The sequence below is a fragment of the Salvelinus namaycush genome, chromosome 41 (assembly GCF_016432855.1).
Source record: "Salvelinus namaycush isolate Seneca chromosome 41, SaNama_1.0, whole genome shotgun sequence".
NCBI lineage: Eukaryota > Metazoa > Chordata > Actinopteri > Salmoniformes > Salmonidae > Salvelinus > Salvelinus namaycush.
The window spans coordinates 5347059-5361363 of NC_052347.1; the positions used below are offsets into that span (position 1 = coordinate 5347059).

Sequence of the window (14305 nt, forward strand, 5' to 3'; positions counted from 1 at the left end):
GTTTCAAGTTCCTTGGTGTCCACATCACCAACAAACTATCATGGTCGAAACACACCAAGAAAGTCGTGGGTACTACAATGCCTTTTCCCCCTCAGGAGACTGAAAATATTTGCCATGGGTCTCCAGATCCTCAAAAAGTTATACAGCTGCACCATCAAGAGCATCCTGACCGGTTGCATCAGTTGGTGTAACCTTGACTAACCTGTACCCCCGCACATTGACTCGGTTTCCCCTGTTCCCCCTGTCGCTTGTTTCCCCCAGTGTATTTATCCCTGTGTTTCCTGTCTCTCTGTGCCAGTTCATCTTGTATGTCCAAGTCAACCAGCGTGTTTTTCCCGTGCGCCTGCTTTTTCTATTCTCTTTTTGCTAGTCCTCCCGGTTTTGACTCTTGCCTGTTTCTGGACTCTGTACCCGCCTGCCTGACCATTCTGCCTGCCTTGACCTCGAGCCTGCCTGCGACTCTGTACCTCCTGGACTCTGAACTGGTTTTGACCTTTTGCCTGTCCACGACCATTCTCTTGCCTACCCCTTATTGGATCAATAAACATCTAAGACTACAACCATCTGCCTCCTGTGTCTGCATTTGGGTCTCGCCTCGTGCCCTGATAATTTTATTGTGTTACTTGTAATTTTTTTAAACTTTAGTTTATTTAGTCAATATTTTCTTAACTCTATTTTCTTAAAACTGCGTTGTTGGTTAAGGGCTTGTAAGTAAGCATTTCACGGTAAGGTCTATTACACCTGTTGTATTTGACGCATGTGACCAGTGGCGATCCGTCATTCATGATATATAATTTTTTGGGGGGGAGGGGCTTGCCTGTTTTGCATGTTATTTTTGCATTAATACGTGTCACATATCATTTTGCAAAGAATGTAAAAAAATATATATATCATTGAGTTAATAAATCTGTATACAAACATGGTCTCTTTTTTGTTTTCTTGAGTAAGGCAGCTCTAAAATGCAGGTGTTTCAGCCTAGCTCAGTGCTTTCTGTGGTGGTGGGGCAAGCCAGCAGAAAATACGGAGCATTGCACCGTGATTGGTTCAGTGTTCTGTCACTGATGGGGACACTACATCACCGCCAAGTCTAAGGGTAGAGCTAGAAAATTCTAGCCCCTTAGGAGCTGCCATAGAATTAGATTAGAAGTGCCCATCCAAGAAGGCTCAAGGTCATTGGCCACAGATAAAATTACGTCAAATCACGTTATATGTACAGCAGCTTTGATTAGACTGATCATGTCAACATCATACTTTAGACATTTTAGCTAGCAGTCATCATCATGAATCAAGTCGACAATCTAGTGGCAAATCCTTTTTAATCCTTGTCATATGAAGATAAATAATGATGAGAAATTATAGATAAAACGTATCGGTGCTCATCGGCCATTGTGGACATAAACATTACACAACAAGTTGGAAATCGCAAATTCAACAATGAGTGGTTTGGAAGGAATCAGTGACAGTGGCTAACTGCAAGCATTACAAAGCAATCACTTGCCTGCTATTCAGTGGAGTGGCTGTGGGGTCTCAAATCTGGGATTAAGGGGCTCTTTTCCAAGTTTAAAATTATAAACATTCAACATTGGCCATGCTGTCAATGAAGCATGATTTGTGCCGCGGTTAAAACAACTGTTAACTCGGGAACTGTGAAAACCTGACTTCAGTGAGTTCAAGACAACTGGGAAGTCGGGAATAAATGAGCTCCGACTGGGAAAATACGTTTTGAACGGTCATCCAACTCGGAATTGTAAATCCGGCGTCTTTCTAGAGCTACGACCTGAAGATCAATGACGTCATCATGATTCAACCTTGTTTTTTCTGAGTTCCCAGTTGTTTTGAAATCACCATAAATCCAGAGAACGCCAGACTTTGATGACAAAATATGTCCACGGAGGACCGCCCGCGCCACCTTCCTGTTCAAGTGAGCACAGGACAACAAGGTGAGTCCAAAAATGTCTTGTCTGCTGCTGCATAAATGATGTAATATGCCAGGGAGATGTGTATACTGTAGCTAAGAAAGTAATACTAAGTGTATGTTGTGTAGTGAGATGTTAGTAGCCCATGTGCCTCACCCTAATAATTTGGTCTATTTACCTCTCTTAATTTCCCCTGGTTAGCAGATGTTAATGCGAGTGTAGCGAAATGCTTGAAATGCAGTAATATCTAACAAGTAATCAATTCCACAACAACTACCTTATACACGCAAATGGGTAACAATGTAAGAAATAATACATTGTTTCCTAAGTACTCGAAGCGAGGCGACCATCTCTGTCAGCGCCATCAGCAGGTCTGGTGTTGTGTTTTGTAGTGGCTTTGCTGGCATGCATCCACTTTTTAGTTTTTTTGCCCCACCAAGATTTACATGCTAAAATTGTCACTGCATGTGACAAATAACATTTGATTTGATTTCATGAATTAAGAATTGTTATTGAAGTGTTTTCTGTAGCTGGTATATTGCCTCTTATTGGTGATCGATATCCCCATCTAGTGGTCTCTTTAGCTCCATACTCTATTAAAATCCTGTGTTATTTATTCAGAGGAAATGTTCACATGGTACATGTAAAAGCAATATTTGATGATATTTCTCAGTCCGCATATGTACATTTTGTATATAATCTAGATCATGCATTCTGTTGTGCTGGGTACTGATTTGTTGATTTTCTGATGTACTGCCTCGCTTGATCATATGCAATTATCCTTGAAATAGAAGCCAGGTGTGCGGGCTGCTGATGATTTACACTGAGGATGTCCTGTGGCCGAAACGGTTGTGTTTTGTTTTCACATTCCATTCATGATTTTTGTTGGGCACCGTGATGTTCCAATAAAAATCTTTATTTTGCATTCAAGCCTCAATTTTGGATGTATTATTTTTCTCGACAGTGTGCGGGTCTCCATCTCTTTCAGTTCAGAGATAATTTATAGATCGGCAGGTAAGGGTGCTCTCGAGCGGCAAGATGTTCTTTACCATTCGGCCATCAGATTTGCCACCAATGCTCCTTTATAGGACACATCACTGAACTCTATACTCCACTGTAAACTGGTCATCTCTGTATACCCGTCGCAAGACCCATTGGTTGATGCTTATTTATAAAACCCTCTTAGGCCTCACTTTCCCCTATCTGAGATATCTACTGCAGCCCTCATCCTCCACATACAACACCGTTCTGCCAGTCACATTCTGTTAAAGGTCCCCAAAGCACACACATCCCTGTCGCTCCTCTTTTCAGTTCGCTGCAGCTAGCGACTGGAACGAGCTGCAACAAACACTCAGACTGGACAGTTTTATCTCAATCTCTTCATTCAAAGACTCAATCATGGACACTCTTACTGACAGTTGTGGCTGCTTTGCGTGACGTATTGTTGTCTCTAGCTTCTTGCCCTTTGTGCTGTTGTCTGTGCCCAATAATGTTTGTACTATGTTTTGTGCTGCTACCATGCTGTGTTATGTGTTGCTGGCTTGCTATGTTGTCTTAGGCCTCTATTTAATTTTTATTTTTATTTTACCTTTATTTAACCAGGTAGGTTTGTTGAGAACAAGTTCTCATTTGTAACTGCGACCTGGCCAAGATAAAGCATAGCAATTTGACACATACAACAACACAGAGTTACACATGGAATAAACAAAACATAGTCAATAATACAGTAGAAAAAGGAAAACAAAAAGTCTATATACAGTGAGTGCAAATGAGGTAAGATAAGGGAGTTAAGGCAATAAATAGGCCATGGTGGCGAAGTAATTACAATATAGCAATTAAACACTGGAATGGTAGATGTGCAGAAGATGAATGTGCAAGTTGAGATACTGGGGTGCAAAGGAGCAAGATGATAAATAAATAAATATCGTATGGGGATGAGGTAGATAGATGGGCTGTTTACAGATGGGCTATGTACAGGTGCAGTGATCTGTGACCTGCTCTGACAGCTGGTGCTTAAAGCTAGTGAGGGAGATATGAGTCTCCAGCTTTTGTGATTTTTGCAGTTCATTCTAGTCATTGGCAGCAGAGAACTGTAAGGAAAGGCGACCAAAGTAGGAATTGGCTTTGAGGGTAACCAGTGAGATATAGCTGCTGGAGCTCGTGCTACGAGTTGGTGCTGCTATGGTGACCAGTGAGCTGAGATAAGGCGGGGCTTTACCTAGCAGAGACTTGTAGATAACCTGTAGCCAGTGGGTTTGGTGACGAGTATGAAGCGAGGTCCAACCAACGAGAGCGTACAGGTCACAGTGGTGGGTAGTGAATGGGGCTTTGGTGACAAAACGGATGGCACTGTGATAGACTGCATCCAATTTGTTGAGTAGAGTGTTGGAGGCTATTTTATAGATGACATCGCCGAAGTCGAGGATATTTGTAGTGTTGTCTCTCTTGTCGTGACGTGTGTTTTGTCCTATATTTATAAAAGAGAGGCCTTCATTGTAAATATAAATTTGTTCTTAACTAACTTGCCTAGTTAGTTAAATAGAGGAAATCACACAATGCATGCATGTCACACAAACTTGGCTTCAACTTTAGGGTCTCCTTCAAAGTTGTGGCAGAAGTACTCCATTGTCATACTTGTGTAAATGTAAAGATACCTTAATAGAAAATGACTAAAGTAAAAGTCAGCTAGTAAAATACTACTTGAGTAAAAGTCTAAAAGTATCTTGTTTAAATGTACTTAAGTACAGTGATGGGACAATTACTCAATTGCCATACTTTAGTAAAAGTAAATGCTAAACATCAGATCTTTTCACATATCTTTTTCAGAGGTGATCTGATCGGTCAAAAGACCAAAAATAGAATTATTGGGCTGCTTGTCTAAACTTTCCGTCTGTCAGTGTCAGCTGTCTTTGGCTTCTACATTGCTCTCTTGTGCCGGAGTAGAGTTGCATTTTGTATGATTTAACCCACAATGCCGTGCGAAATCGCTCCCCACCTTTGGAATATACTATTATTCCCAGATAAGGGGAGAACATACTTTCTATACACTTTATCTTATGATTTCAGACAATATCGCTCTCTCTAACTTATTTTTTTAACACCAATTAGTATTTTAATACTAACTCTAAACATGAAAAAATATTATTTGTATTTCGTTTATTTCACAAAATAACTGGTGTATATCTAATTTTGGATTCTCCTGTAGTTTTAATGGTAGGGCCCTGTCCGTCTCTCAACCCTTCCTTTTTCTATCGCAATAGCAGCCATGAGGTAAGCATACAGACTTTGTGTGAGTCTAAATTCTCATATATTTAATAAAATACAAATGTATTGCCCATTAAACGTTTACTAAGGTTCCCCTAAAGTTTACGCGACACTACCGTCTAAGTCCCTTGACATATTTTATTCTGGAGAACCTACATTTCATGTGTAAATGTGCCGCACGATGTACCAAGCCAGGGATGCCATGTTGTCAACTAATAATTCTGAGAGGAGAAATTCAGGCCTAACGTTAAACAAATACGAGTTAAACCTCTGTAACATAGCTGAATAGATTATGATCGTCTATAAAAAATTCTGATTTCCTTATTGTTAATATCAACAATATCCATGTTCCATATCTGAAAGTTGCCATTAGACAGGCTAGCTAGCTACGCTGCTATCAAATTTGTTCTACCACATTTTGTTAGCATTGGCCATCTATAGTAGTAATGTTAGCTACCTACACCTACCTGGACACTAGTCTCACGATTTTGACTAATGTTCCCCGTTTATATTAGCAAACTGGTTACTTGTGTCTTGTTAAAGTCAGTGTCAAATATGTCACTTTCTAAGAACAGTAACATAGTGGATGATATTTAGCTACAAGACTAGTTAGATAACGTTACTATCCTGACGTCGAGTAACGTTAGCCCAGTTGCAACCAAGGTAACGTTAATCATCAGCATCGAACTAACTTAGCAATACTGGCTAACAATCAACCCGGAGTTATATTGGCTAAATGGTTAATATGATGATTCTGAGAATGGTTTCGCAAACTATGCTGAAATGTGTGATGTCACGTTTCTCTTGGCTATCTGATTAACCCATGGTCACACTACACACTTAAGTTATATTGTTAGTAGCATAAAGTTATGCGTTAAACAAAGTGTAATGCGTTAGCTAACTCTTCATATCTTAACCCAGCATGCTCAGGCTTCAAAAGAGGCTTGCCTCCAGCGTCCTGCGCTGTGGCAAGAAGAAGGTATGGCTGGACCCCAACGAGACCAATGAGATTGCTAACGCCAACTCCCGTAAGGATTCAGTCAATCTGTCTTTTAGCACGTTCTTTTGGTATTGTGTGATGTAGTTAATGTAGCCTGTGCATAATCTACACAGTAGGTGACTGAATATTGATTTGTTGCTGTAAATTCATCTGCCTTGTCTTACCCATATTTTCTGCCCCCCCCCCCTCAGGCCAGCAGATCCGTAAACTGGTAAAGGATGGTCTTATCATCCGCAAGCCTGTCACGGTGCACTCTCGTGCCCGCTGCCGCAAGAACACGCTGGCACGTCGCAAGGGAAGACACACGGGAATCGGTGAGTGAATGCTGTCCTACGTCTCATAGCTATATCGAGTGATGGCGATAGCCAATCAGGTAACGGCATTTTATTTACATAAATGTTTTGTATGGAAAACAGGATACTGCATTTTTGGGTATAGGCCTGAGATATTAATACTAACACCATCCTCTCCTCTGCCCACCCTACCAGGTAAGAGAAAGGGTACAGCCAATGCCCGTATGCCAGAGAAGCTGTCCTGGATGCGTCGCATGAGAATCCTGCGTCGTCTTCTCCGTCGCTACAGGGAGTCCCATAAGATTGACAGGCACATGTAAGTTCTCCACATCCACCCTCGAGTTTAAAGATTCCCAAGGCATAGCAACTCCTATTGGGTCCATTTCAAGGATGGCTGTTACACATTGATTATGTTGAACTAACTCTACTAGCCTAGGCTGAACTAGCCTAGGCTGAACTAGCTAGCTATAATGGCTAACAACAACCCAGAGTTATATTGGTAAAAAAAATGATGATTCCGTGAGAATGGTTTCGCTACCTTTGCTGAAATTTGTGATGTCATGTTTCTCTTGGCTATCTGATTAACCCCTGTTCAAATTCCTATTTGATTTAGGAAGGAAATTCAAATGTAGCTCATGAGTTGCTAAATTATTTATTTTGTATTTATTGAATTGTTTAAAGAATGTATTGTAGATTGATTTGCTCTTCTTGTTTTGCCCCTTTCCTTCCCGCAGGTACCACAGCCTCTACCTTAAGGTGAAGGGTAACGTGTTCAAGAACAAGCGTATCCTCATGGAGCACATCCACAAGCTGAAGGCAGACAAGGCCCGCAAGAAGCTTCTGTGGTACGTCTAAAACCAACTCCCATCTGCCTTAGACTTTTCTATGCTGCAATGTTTTGTAGAGTGGAGAAGGAACTAAGCTGATGGGCACTTAAAAGCAGATATTTATATGGGAATGTTTATAGCTGGTAAGATGCACATTTGGGTTCAACCAAAAGACAAGTTACAGCATTGTTTGACCACTTTTCTCTCTGCAGTGACCAGGCTGAGGCCCGTCGTTCCAAGACAAAGGAGGCCCGTAAGCGCAGAGAGGAGCGCCTGGCAGCAAAGAAAGAGGAGATCATCAAGACCCTGTCAAAGGAGGAGGAGACCACCAAGAAGTAAACAGCTTCTTGTCCCTGACATGCACCTGCTGTACCTCCCTCTGTCAAGTGTTGACAATAAAGTGTACGAAAGACACAACCCTGTCTCCTGAGTCCACTCTTACTCGATAACACCTGTAATGTACACTACCTGACATGGTTTCATGGGTTTAACTGCCCACACAATTGATAAGTGGCATTGGGTTACTTCTAGTTACAAGGATATAACCTGTCCTACACTATGACATTGTGTGATTGGTCTTACTGTATTTTTCCTCAGTGTAGACGTTTTCAAAAAGCTTGTAGGAAGTTGATAGAAGATGGCACAATACTTTGCATCGAGTGGCTCTCTTTTTTTCGTCGTTACCTTACATTTGCCACATGACGAGCTAAGAATCTTGTTATTTTATTGATAAGTGTAACTTTTGAAACTACATTGTTGGGCTATGAAGACATTTTGTAAAACTTGTCAGATGTGCCACGAGGTGTTTGAGAATGTGATTAGAGTTGGCGGTTTGTATATGGGGGTTATTGCCATCTAGTGGTTATATGTGGTACCCTTTTGTCCTGTGACTTTCCCTACCCTTTTTCAGCTGTACATCAGCTGACTTCCAAAGCCATTAGTGAAATTGTTTATTTGATTAAATTATCAAACATTTGCAAGTACAAAATGAAAAGCTTTACAATTTGTGCACTTTAATAAATCCTTTTAGTGGATTAAGTGAGCTAATTCCGGAGGTAGTAAGCCATCATTACATCAACCCTGGTGTGCCTACCTGTTAGACAAAATGGCTCCTGTAGAATCATTGCTATACTCTGGCAAATCTGCTGATCTCGTGGTCACTGTGGCACCCACAGCACTGATCAGCATATGATTATCAGTCCGGGAAACTTTTCTATGCTATTTGAGAATGGTGCCCATAACATTTTTATTTAAGGGAAGGGACTAAGGCAGTGGATCATGGACATTTTCATTTTGGATGAAAATCCAAATGGGCCTGAGACCTTTTTATGCTGGTTTACATGGGCAATTATATTTCAAAGGTCAGTCTGACACTAAGCAATTTTACATTTGAGTCCTTCAGCAGATGCTCATTTGCAGAGGGACTTAGTCCATATGTCACGTGTGCTTATGGTTCTATTTAGTCCTTTTCCCTCGTGCTTTATTTTGAATTGATTTACTTATTGCTTTAATATTATTGTGTGTTGGTTTACTTATGAGACTGGTTTTGAATTGGTTAAATTTGTTTCGTGGGAATGAGTGTTAGGGACCTGAGCCGCACCCCGGTAACCTCCACAGGGTCGGTGTTGCCCCCCCGTGAGACGGGTGCGCTGGTGTGATTAGCATGAGGTTGCCAGGAAATTAACTGCACTGTCCAATTTACAGTAGCTATTACAGTGAAAGAATACCATGCTATTTTAGAGTGCACAGTTAATAAACCATTTAGACACATTTGGGCAGACTTGGTACATGTTGAACAGAACTAAAATGGTTCATTGGATCAGTCTAAAACGTTGCACATACACTGCTGCTGTCTAGTGGCCAAAATTTCAATTGCACCTAAACTGGAATAATACATTGTATTAAAAAACATGTTTTTTTCATTGTATTATCTTTTACCAGATCTAATGTGTTCTTTTCTACATTAATTTCAAACTTCAAAGTGTTTCTTTCAAATGGTATCAACAATATGCACATCCTTGCTTCAGGTCTTGAGCTACAGGCAGTTAGATTTGGGTATGCCATTTTTGGCGAAAATTGGAGAAAAAAGGGTCCGATCCTTAAGATTAATGAGGTGCCACTGCGCAAAGGCAGCCCTCAAAATTCAGTTCAGTGTTATGACTAGTTGCCGAAGTTTTAACGAACATGAAATCCTGTGGAGGTGGTTGGGCAACACTGTGCTGTGACTGGCGCAGAGATGGCTGGAAACGTAGGGGGTTAGGAGTTGAGGAAGACGGGATGGAGTATAGTGGTGGAGTCGTGAGAGTAAAGGTTAAGAAGAGGACGCCTGAGGAGCCGTTGTAGTTCTTGTCGGGGGAGATGAGGGATGTTCGGTTCACAGTGTTGTACTGAGATAAGTGGAGTTCACGGTGTTGGTGAAAGGTAAGGACGAGGGTGGGGTCACTGCGGTGAGTCCGATCACGATGATTAGCGATTTGGAGAGAAAAGTAGGAGAGTTTGAGTCTGCCAAAGTTCTTTGTGATGGAAATTTGGTGGTGGGTCGTATCAATACTAAACAGTATGAGAAGGCGCTCAAACTCAAGCAGGTATGTAAACGTGTGAATTATAGTGGCATAACGGTGTTAAATATCCCCCCTGCCAGAATTACCCCCCCTCCCCCTTTGCGTGAACGCGCACACACTCAATTCTTCGTTGCTGCGTCTTGCTTGCTAGTTGAGATTTCTGCTCTTCACTCCGTTGTCAGTTTAGCCCACATTTCACTGATTTTAGTAGCAGAAAGCATTTGTTATTTGTGTCCTTCAAGGCAGCTGTCAATGATCACGTTAAACTGCGTTTTTTTTTTATGGCGGTTTGATCACGGGGGAGGTGCTAGTAATGTCTGCAGTTTTCGGTTTGTCAATTTGTTTCAAGTGTATTAGTCTATAAATACATCGCTTTGCCAAAATTCGTCATCTTTCCCATGTCATATTCGACTAGTATTTGTTCTGAAATGTTTATTGCTTGCCTACATTTTACTCCCTCCTCCCAGGATTATTTTACTCCCATTTTACTCCCTCCCAGGAGAGTTCAAGAAGCAATCAGTTAAGTTTAGCAGTGGACCCTCAGGTAGGGCTTACAAGTTTTCAGTTGAGAAAACATACTTTTCTTTCTAGAAGGAAGGTTGGGGAGGAAATATGCTTGAAGTTGCATGGAAGGAATCAGGAGAGGGTGATAGTGTTTAGGTTCCTGGGGTCTCGTTTGACACTCGAATGACATGGGCAGTGCATATTAACAGAGTAGTTGTCAAAGGAAAAAAAATATTGAATGTCAGGAATGGAGTGGGGGGCCAGATAGAATAGCGTTGAAAATGCTATATATAGTGCTGTTAAGTTCATCAATGGAAATGTAGCATATCGATCAGCAGTTCAGACATCTTTAAAAAAGCTTGGGCCTCCTGAGTGGTGCAGTGGTCTAACGCACGGCATCGCAGTTTCTAGCTGTGCCACTAGAGATCCTGGTTCAAGTTCAGGCTCTGTCGCAGTCGGCCGCGACCGGGAGACCCATGGGGCTGGTCACATTTGGCCCAGCGTCGTCCGGGTTAGGGGAGGGTTTGGCCGACAGGGATGTCCTTGTCCCATTGCGCTCTAGCGACTCCTGTGGCGGGCCGGGCGCATGCACAGTGACACCGTCGCCAGGTGTAGTGTGCCTGGCTTCCGGGTTAAGCTGGCATTGTGTCAAGAAGCAGTGCAGCTTGGTTGGGTCGTCTTTCGGAGGACGCATGGCTCTCGACCTTCGCCTTCCGTACTGGAGATGCAGCAATGAGACAAGACTGTAACTACCAATTGGATACCATGAAAGGGGGTAAAAAAAGCCCTAAGATATGTAGGGGGCCCCCTAAGCGAGATTGAGGGGGGGGGGGGGCACAAGGCTCAAGCCGGTCCTGATGATGTTACTGATTAAGCTTTCTCCACCCTCTCCAGAAGTGGCCTGCTATGACAAGACATCGGAACACCACGATGCTGATGCGACGAATGCTCCATACCAAACAACTATGGACTCAAGTGTGCATGTGGTGTGAGTGTTCCCGAGCCTGTCCTTATGTTTTGTTTTGTGTTGCTTTTATCCTGTAACCTTTTAATAATAAGACAGAGTTTACGGTTCTTTAATATGTCTGCCTCCTGCCTGTCTGTGATATTGGGATTTAGAGAACTTTGGTTTTTGACACATACAGTTAGTTAGTGACTTACAGTTAGGCGAGACAACCACATCAGTCACAGTGAGTACATTTTTATTTTTAGTAAAATATTTTTAGAAATGGATCGTGAAAGGCCTATTATCATTGTCAGATTCCCGTTGATCATGGTGATGGACGACCAGGTAAAGTAGGCGGTGATCAGTTTGGGGTGAACACTGACATACTGGACGGCCAATGTCAGTTTGTGTTCGACAGCCCAAAGCCTGGATCCTCAACGACAAGTGGAGGAACATGCCGGGATCTGAAGTCTACAAGGAAAGACCATTCGGAATTGTAGCGGATGAGGTCCACGTAGCCTATAAATAAATGGTATGTATGGCTGTGAAGGATGGCTAATGAAATGTCTAGGCTATCGTTATATCAATGAAGATAGTTTTAGAAACCTTACATATACACATCTCATTGCTATGGAACTGAAATAGTTATCATTACTGAGGAAACATTGCATTTAACGTCAGTCAAAGACACTCATCAAGATTCTTTATCTGGTTTGTATTAGGCCTAATCAGGGGAGAGGGTTCAAAAGGAAATCCAGCGTTCAGAGAGAGCTTCGAAAGGCTTGGAGAGCTCCGGTCTCTCACCAAAAAGGCTGAGTGAACTTGTCACTACTCAAATTGCATAAAAAAAAGGTCATCCTTTTGAAACAAAGCAAAAATACACAACTTTTATTTGAGTTATTATTAACTTCCTGTCATCTTTGGTCATTGTAGTTTATTTGAAAAGCTTAATATCTATTGAAATATTCACAATGTCATTGCTGTGACTGAGCTTCCTGCTAAACTATCTTAAACCACACAGCTCCGTTTTGATACCAGATAAAATAAAACAACTGGTATTTTAAGGAGATCCATGATGTGCTGTACACAATGTTCTAAAATAAATGCTGCTTTTTTACTGTTGGTGGTTATCTTGAGTCCAGACTCCTGTTGACCAAGATCCTGAATATGATGAGGGAAACTTGAGTAGCTGTCAGTGCGAACATTAGGCTTGGACTGCGTCAGGTTCTTGCCAATGACCTGAACTGCCTTGATTGGGTGGTAAAGGAGGTTGAAGAGGAAGGACAGTTCATGTCTCCCATCCTTATTTACTGTAATTCACTCAAGGTACTTGGGCAAAGCGCTTGGGTTGACAAAGATCCTGAACATAAATCTGAACACCAACAGTTGAAGTCAGAAGTTTACATACACCGTAGCCAAATACATTTAAACTCAGTATTTCACAATTCCTGACATTTAATCCTAGTAAAAATTCCCTGTCTTAGGTCAGTTAGGATCACCACTTTATTTCAAGAATGTGAAATGTCAGAATAATAGTAGAGAGAATGATTTATTTCAGCTTTTATTTCTTTCATCACATTCCCAGTGGGTCAGAAGTTTACATACACTCAGTTAGTATTTGGTAGCATTGCCTTTAAATTGTTTAACTTGGGTCAAATGTTTTGGGTAGCCTTCCACAAGCTTCCCACAATAAGTTGGATGAATGTTGGCCCATTCCTCCTGACAGAGCTGGTGTAACTGAGTCAGGTTTGTAGGCCTCCTTACTCGCACATGCTTTTTCAGTTCTTCCCACAAATGTTGTATAGGATTGAGGTCAGGGCTTTGTGATGGCCACTCCAATACCTTGACTTTGTTGTCCTTAAGGCATTTTGCCACACCTTTGGAATTATGCTTGGGGTCATTTACCATTTGGAAGACCCATTTGCGACCAAGCTTTAACTTCCTGACTGATGTCTTGAGATGTTGCTTCAATATATCCACATAATTTTCCATCCTCGTGATGCTATCTATTTTGTGAAGGGCACCAGTCCCTCCTGCAGCAAAGCACCCCCACAACATGTCTCATGCAGAAAGTAGATGTCCTAACCGACTTACCAAAACTATAGTTTGTTAACAAGAAATTTGTGGAGTGTTTGAAAAGCGACTTTTAATGACTCCAACCTAAGTGTATGTAAACATCCGACTTCAACTGTAGTTATTGAGATGTATCATAGCAAAACTATACCAAAGAACAAGACGACTGATAATGGGTTTGGATTTACGTAACATTTCACATGTGATGTATGGCACACCAGGGGATGTAGACGATACACAGTGCATTCGGAAAGTATTCAGACCACTTGACTTTTTCCACATTTTGTTACGTTACAGCCTTATTCCAGAATGTATTAAATAGTTTTTTCCTCATCAATCTACACACAATACTCCATAATGACAAAGAAAAAACAGGTTTGTAGAAATATTTGCAAATGTATAAAAAAACAACTGAAATATCACATTTATATAAGTATTCAGACCCTTTACTCAGTACTTTGTTGAAGCACCTTTGGCAGCGATTACAGCCTCGAGTCTTCTGCGTATGACGCTACAAGCTTGGCACTCCTGTATTTGGGGTGTTTTTCCCATTCTTCTCTGCAGATCCTCTCAAGCTCTGTCAAATTGGATGGGCAGCGTTGCTGCACAGCTAATTTCAGGTCTCTCCAGAGATGTTTGATCTGGTTCAAGTCTGGGCTCTGGCTGGGCCACTCAAGGACATTCAGAGTCTTGTCCCGAAGCCACTCCTGCGTTGTCTTGGCTCTGCATAGGGTTGTTGTCCTGTTGGAAGGTGAACCTTCGCCCCCAGTCTGAGGTCCTGGAAGCTCTGGAGCAGGTTGTCATCAAAGATCTCTCTGTACTTTGCTCCATTCATCTTTCCCTCGATCCTAACTGGTCTCCCAGTCCCTGCCGCTGAAAAACATCCCTACAGCATGATGGGGTGCCAGGTTTCCTCCAGAC

At 41.8% G+C, this 14305-nt stretch overlaps 1 protein-coding gene and 2 non-coding genes across 3 annotated transcripts; all 3 read left to right on the forward strand.

Moving 5' to 3' along the window:
* The first annotated feature begins 5072 nt into the window (after positions 1-5072).
* On the forward strand, positions 5073-7717 carry LOC120034438 (60S ribosomal protein L19-like). The gene is made up of 6 exons (XM_038981001.1): positions 5073-5186; positions 6102-6208; positions 6372-6494; positions 6669-6789; positions 7208-7318; positions 7513-7717. The coding sequence occupies exons 1-6, from the start codon at positions 5182-5184 to the stop codon at positions 7637-7639; spliced, it is 594 nt and encodes a 197-aa protein (XP_038836929.1). The 5' UTR covers positions 5073-5181; the 3' UTR covers positions 7640-7717.
* LOC120034619 lies at positions 5921-6000 on the forward strand. The gene has a single exon (XR_005474059.1). It is a non-coding gene; the product is annotated as a small nucleolar RNA SNORD53/SNORD92 (small nucleolar RNA).
* LOC120034620 lies at positions 6977-7058 on the forward strand. Its single transcript, XR_005474060.1, has one exon. It is a non-coding gene; the product is annotated as a small nucleolar RNA SNORD53/SNORD92 (small nucleolar RNA).
* Positions 7718-14305: the final 6588 nt, after the last annotated feature.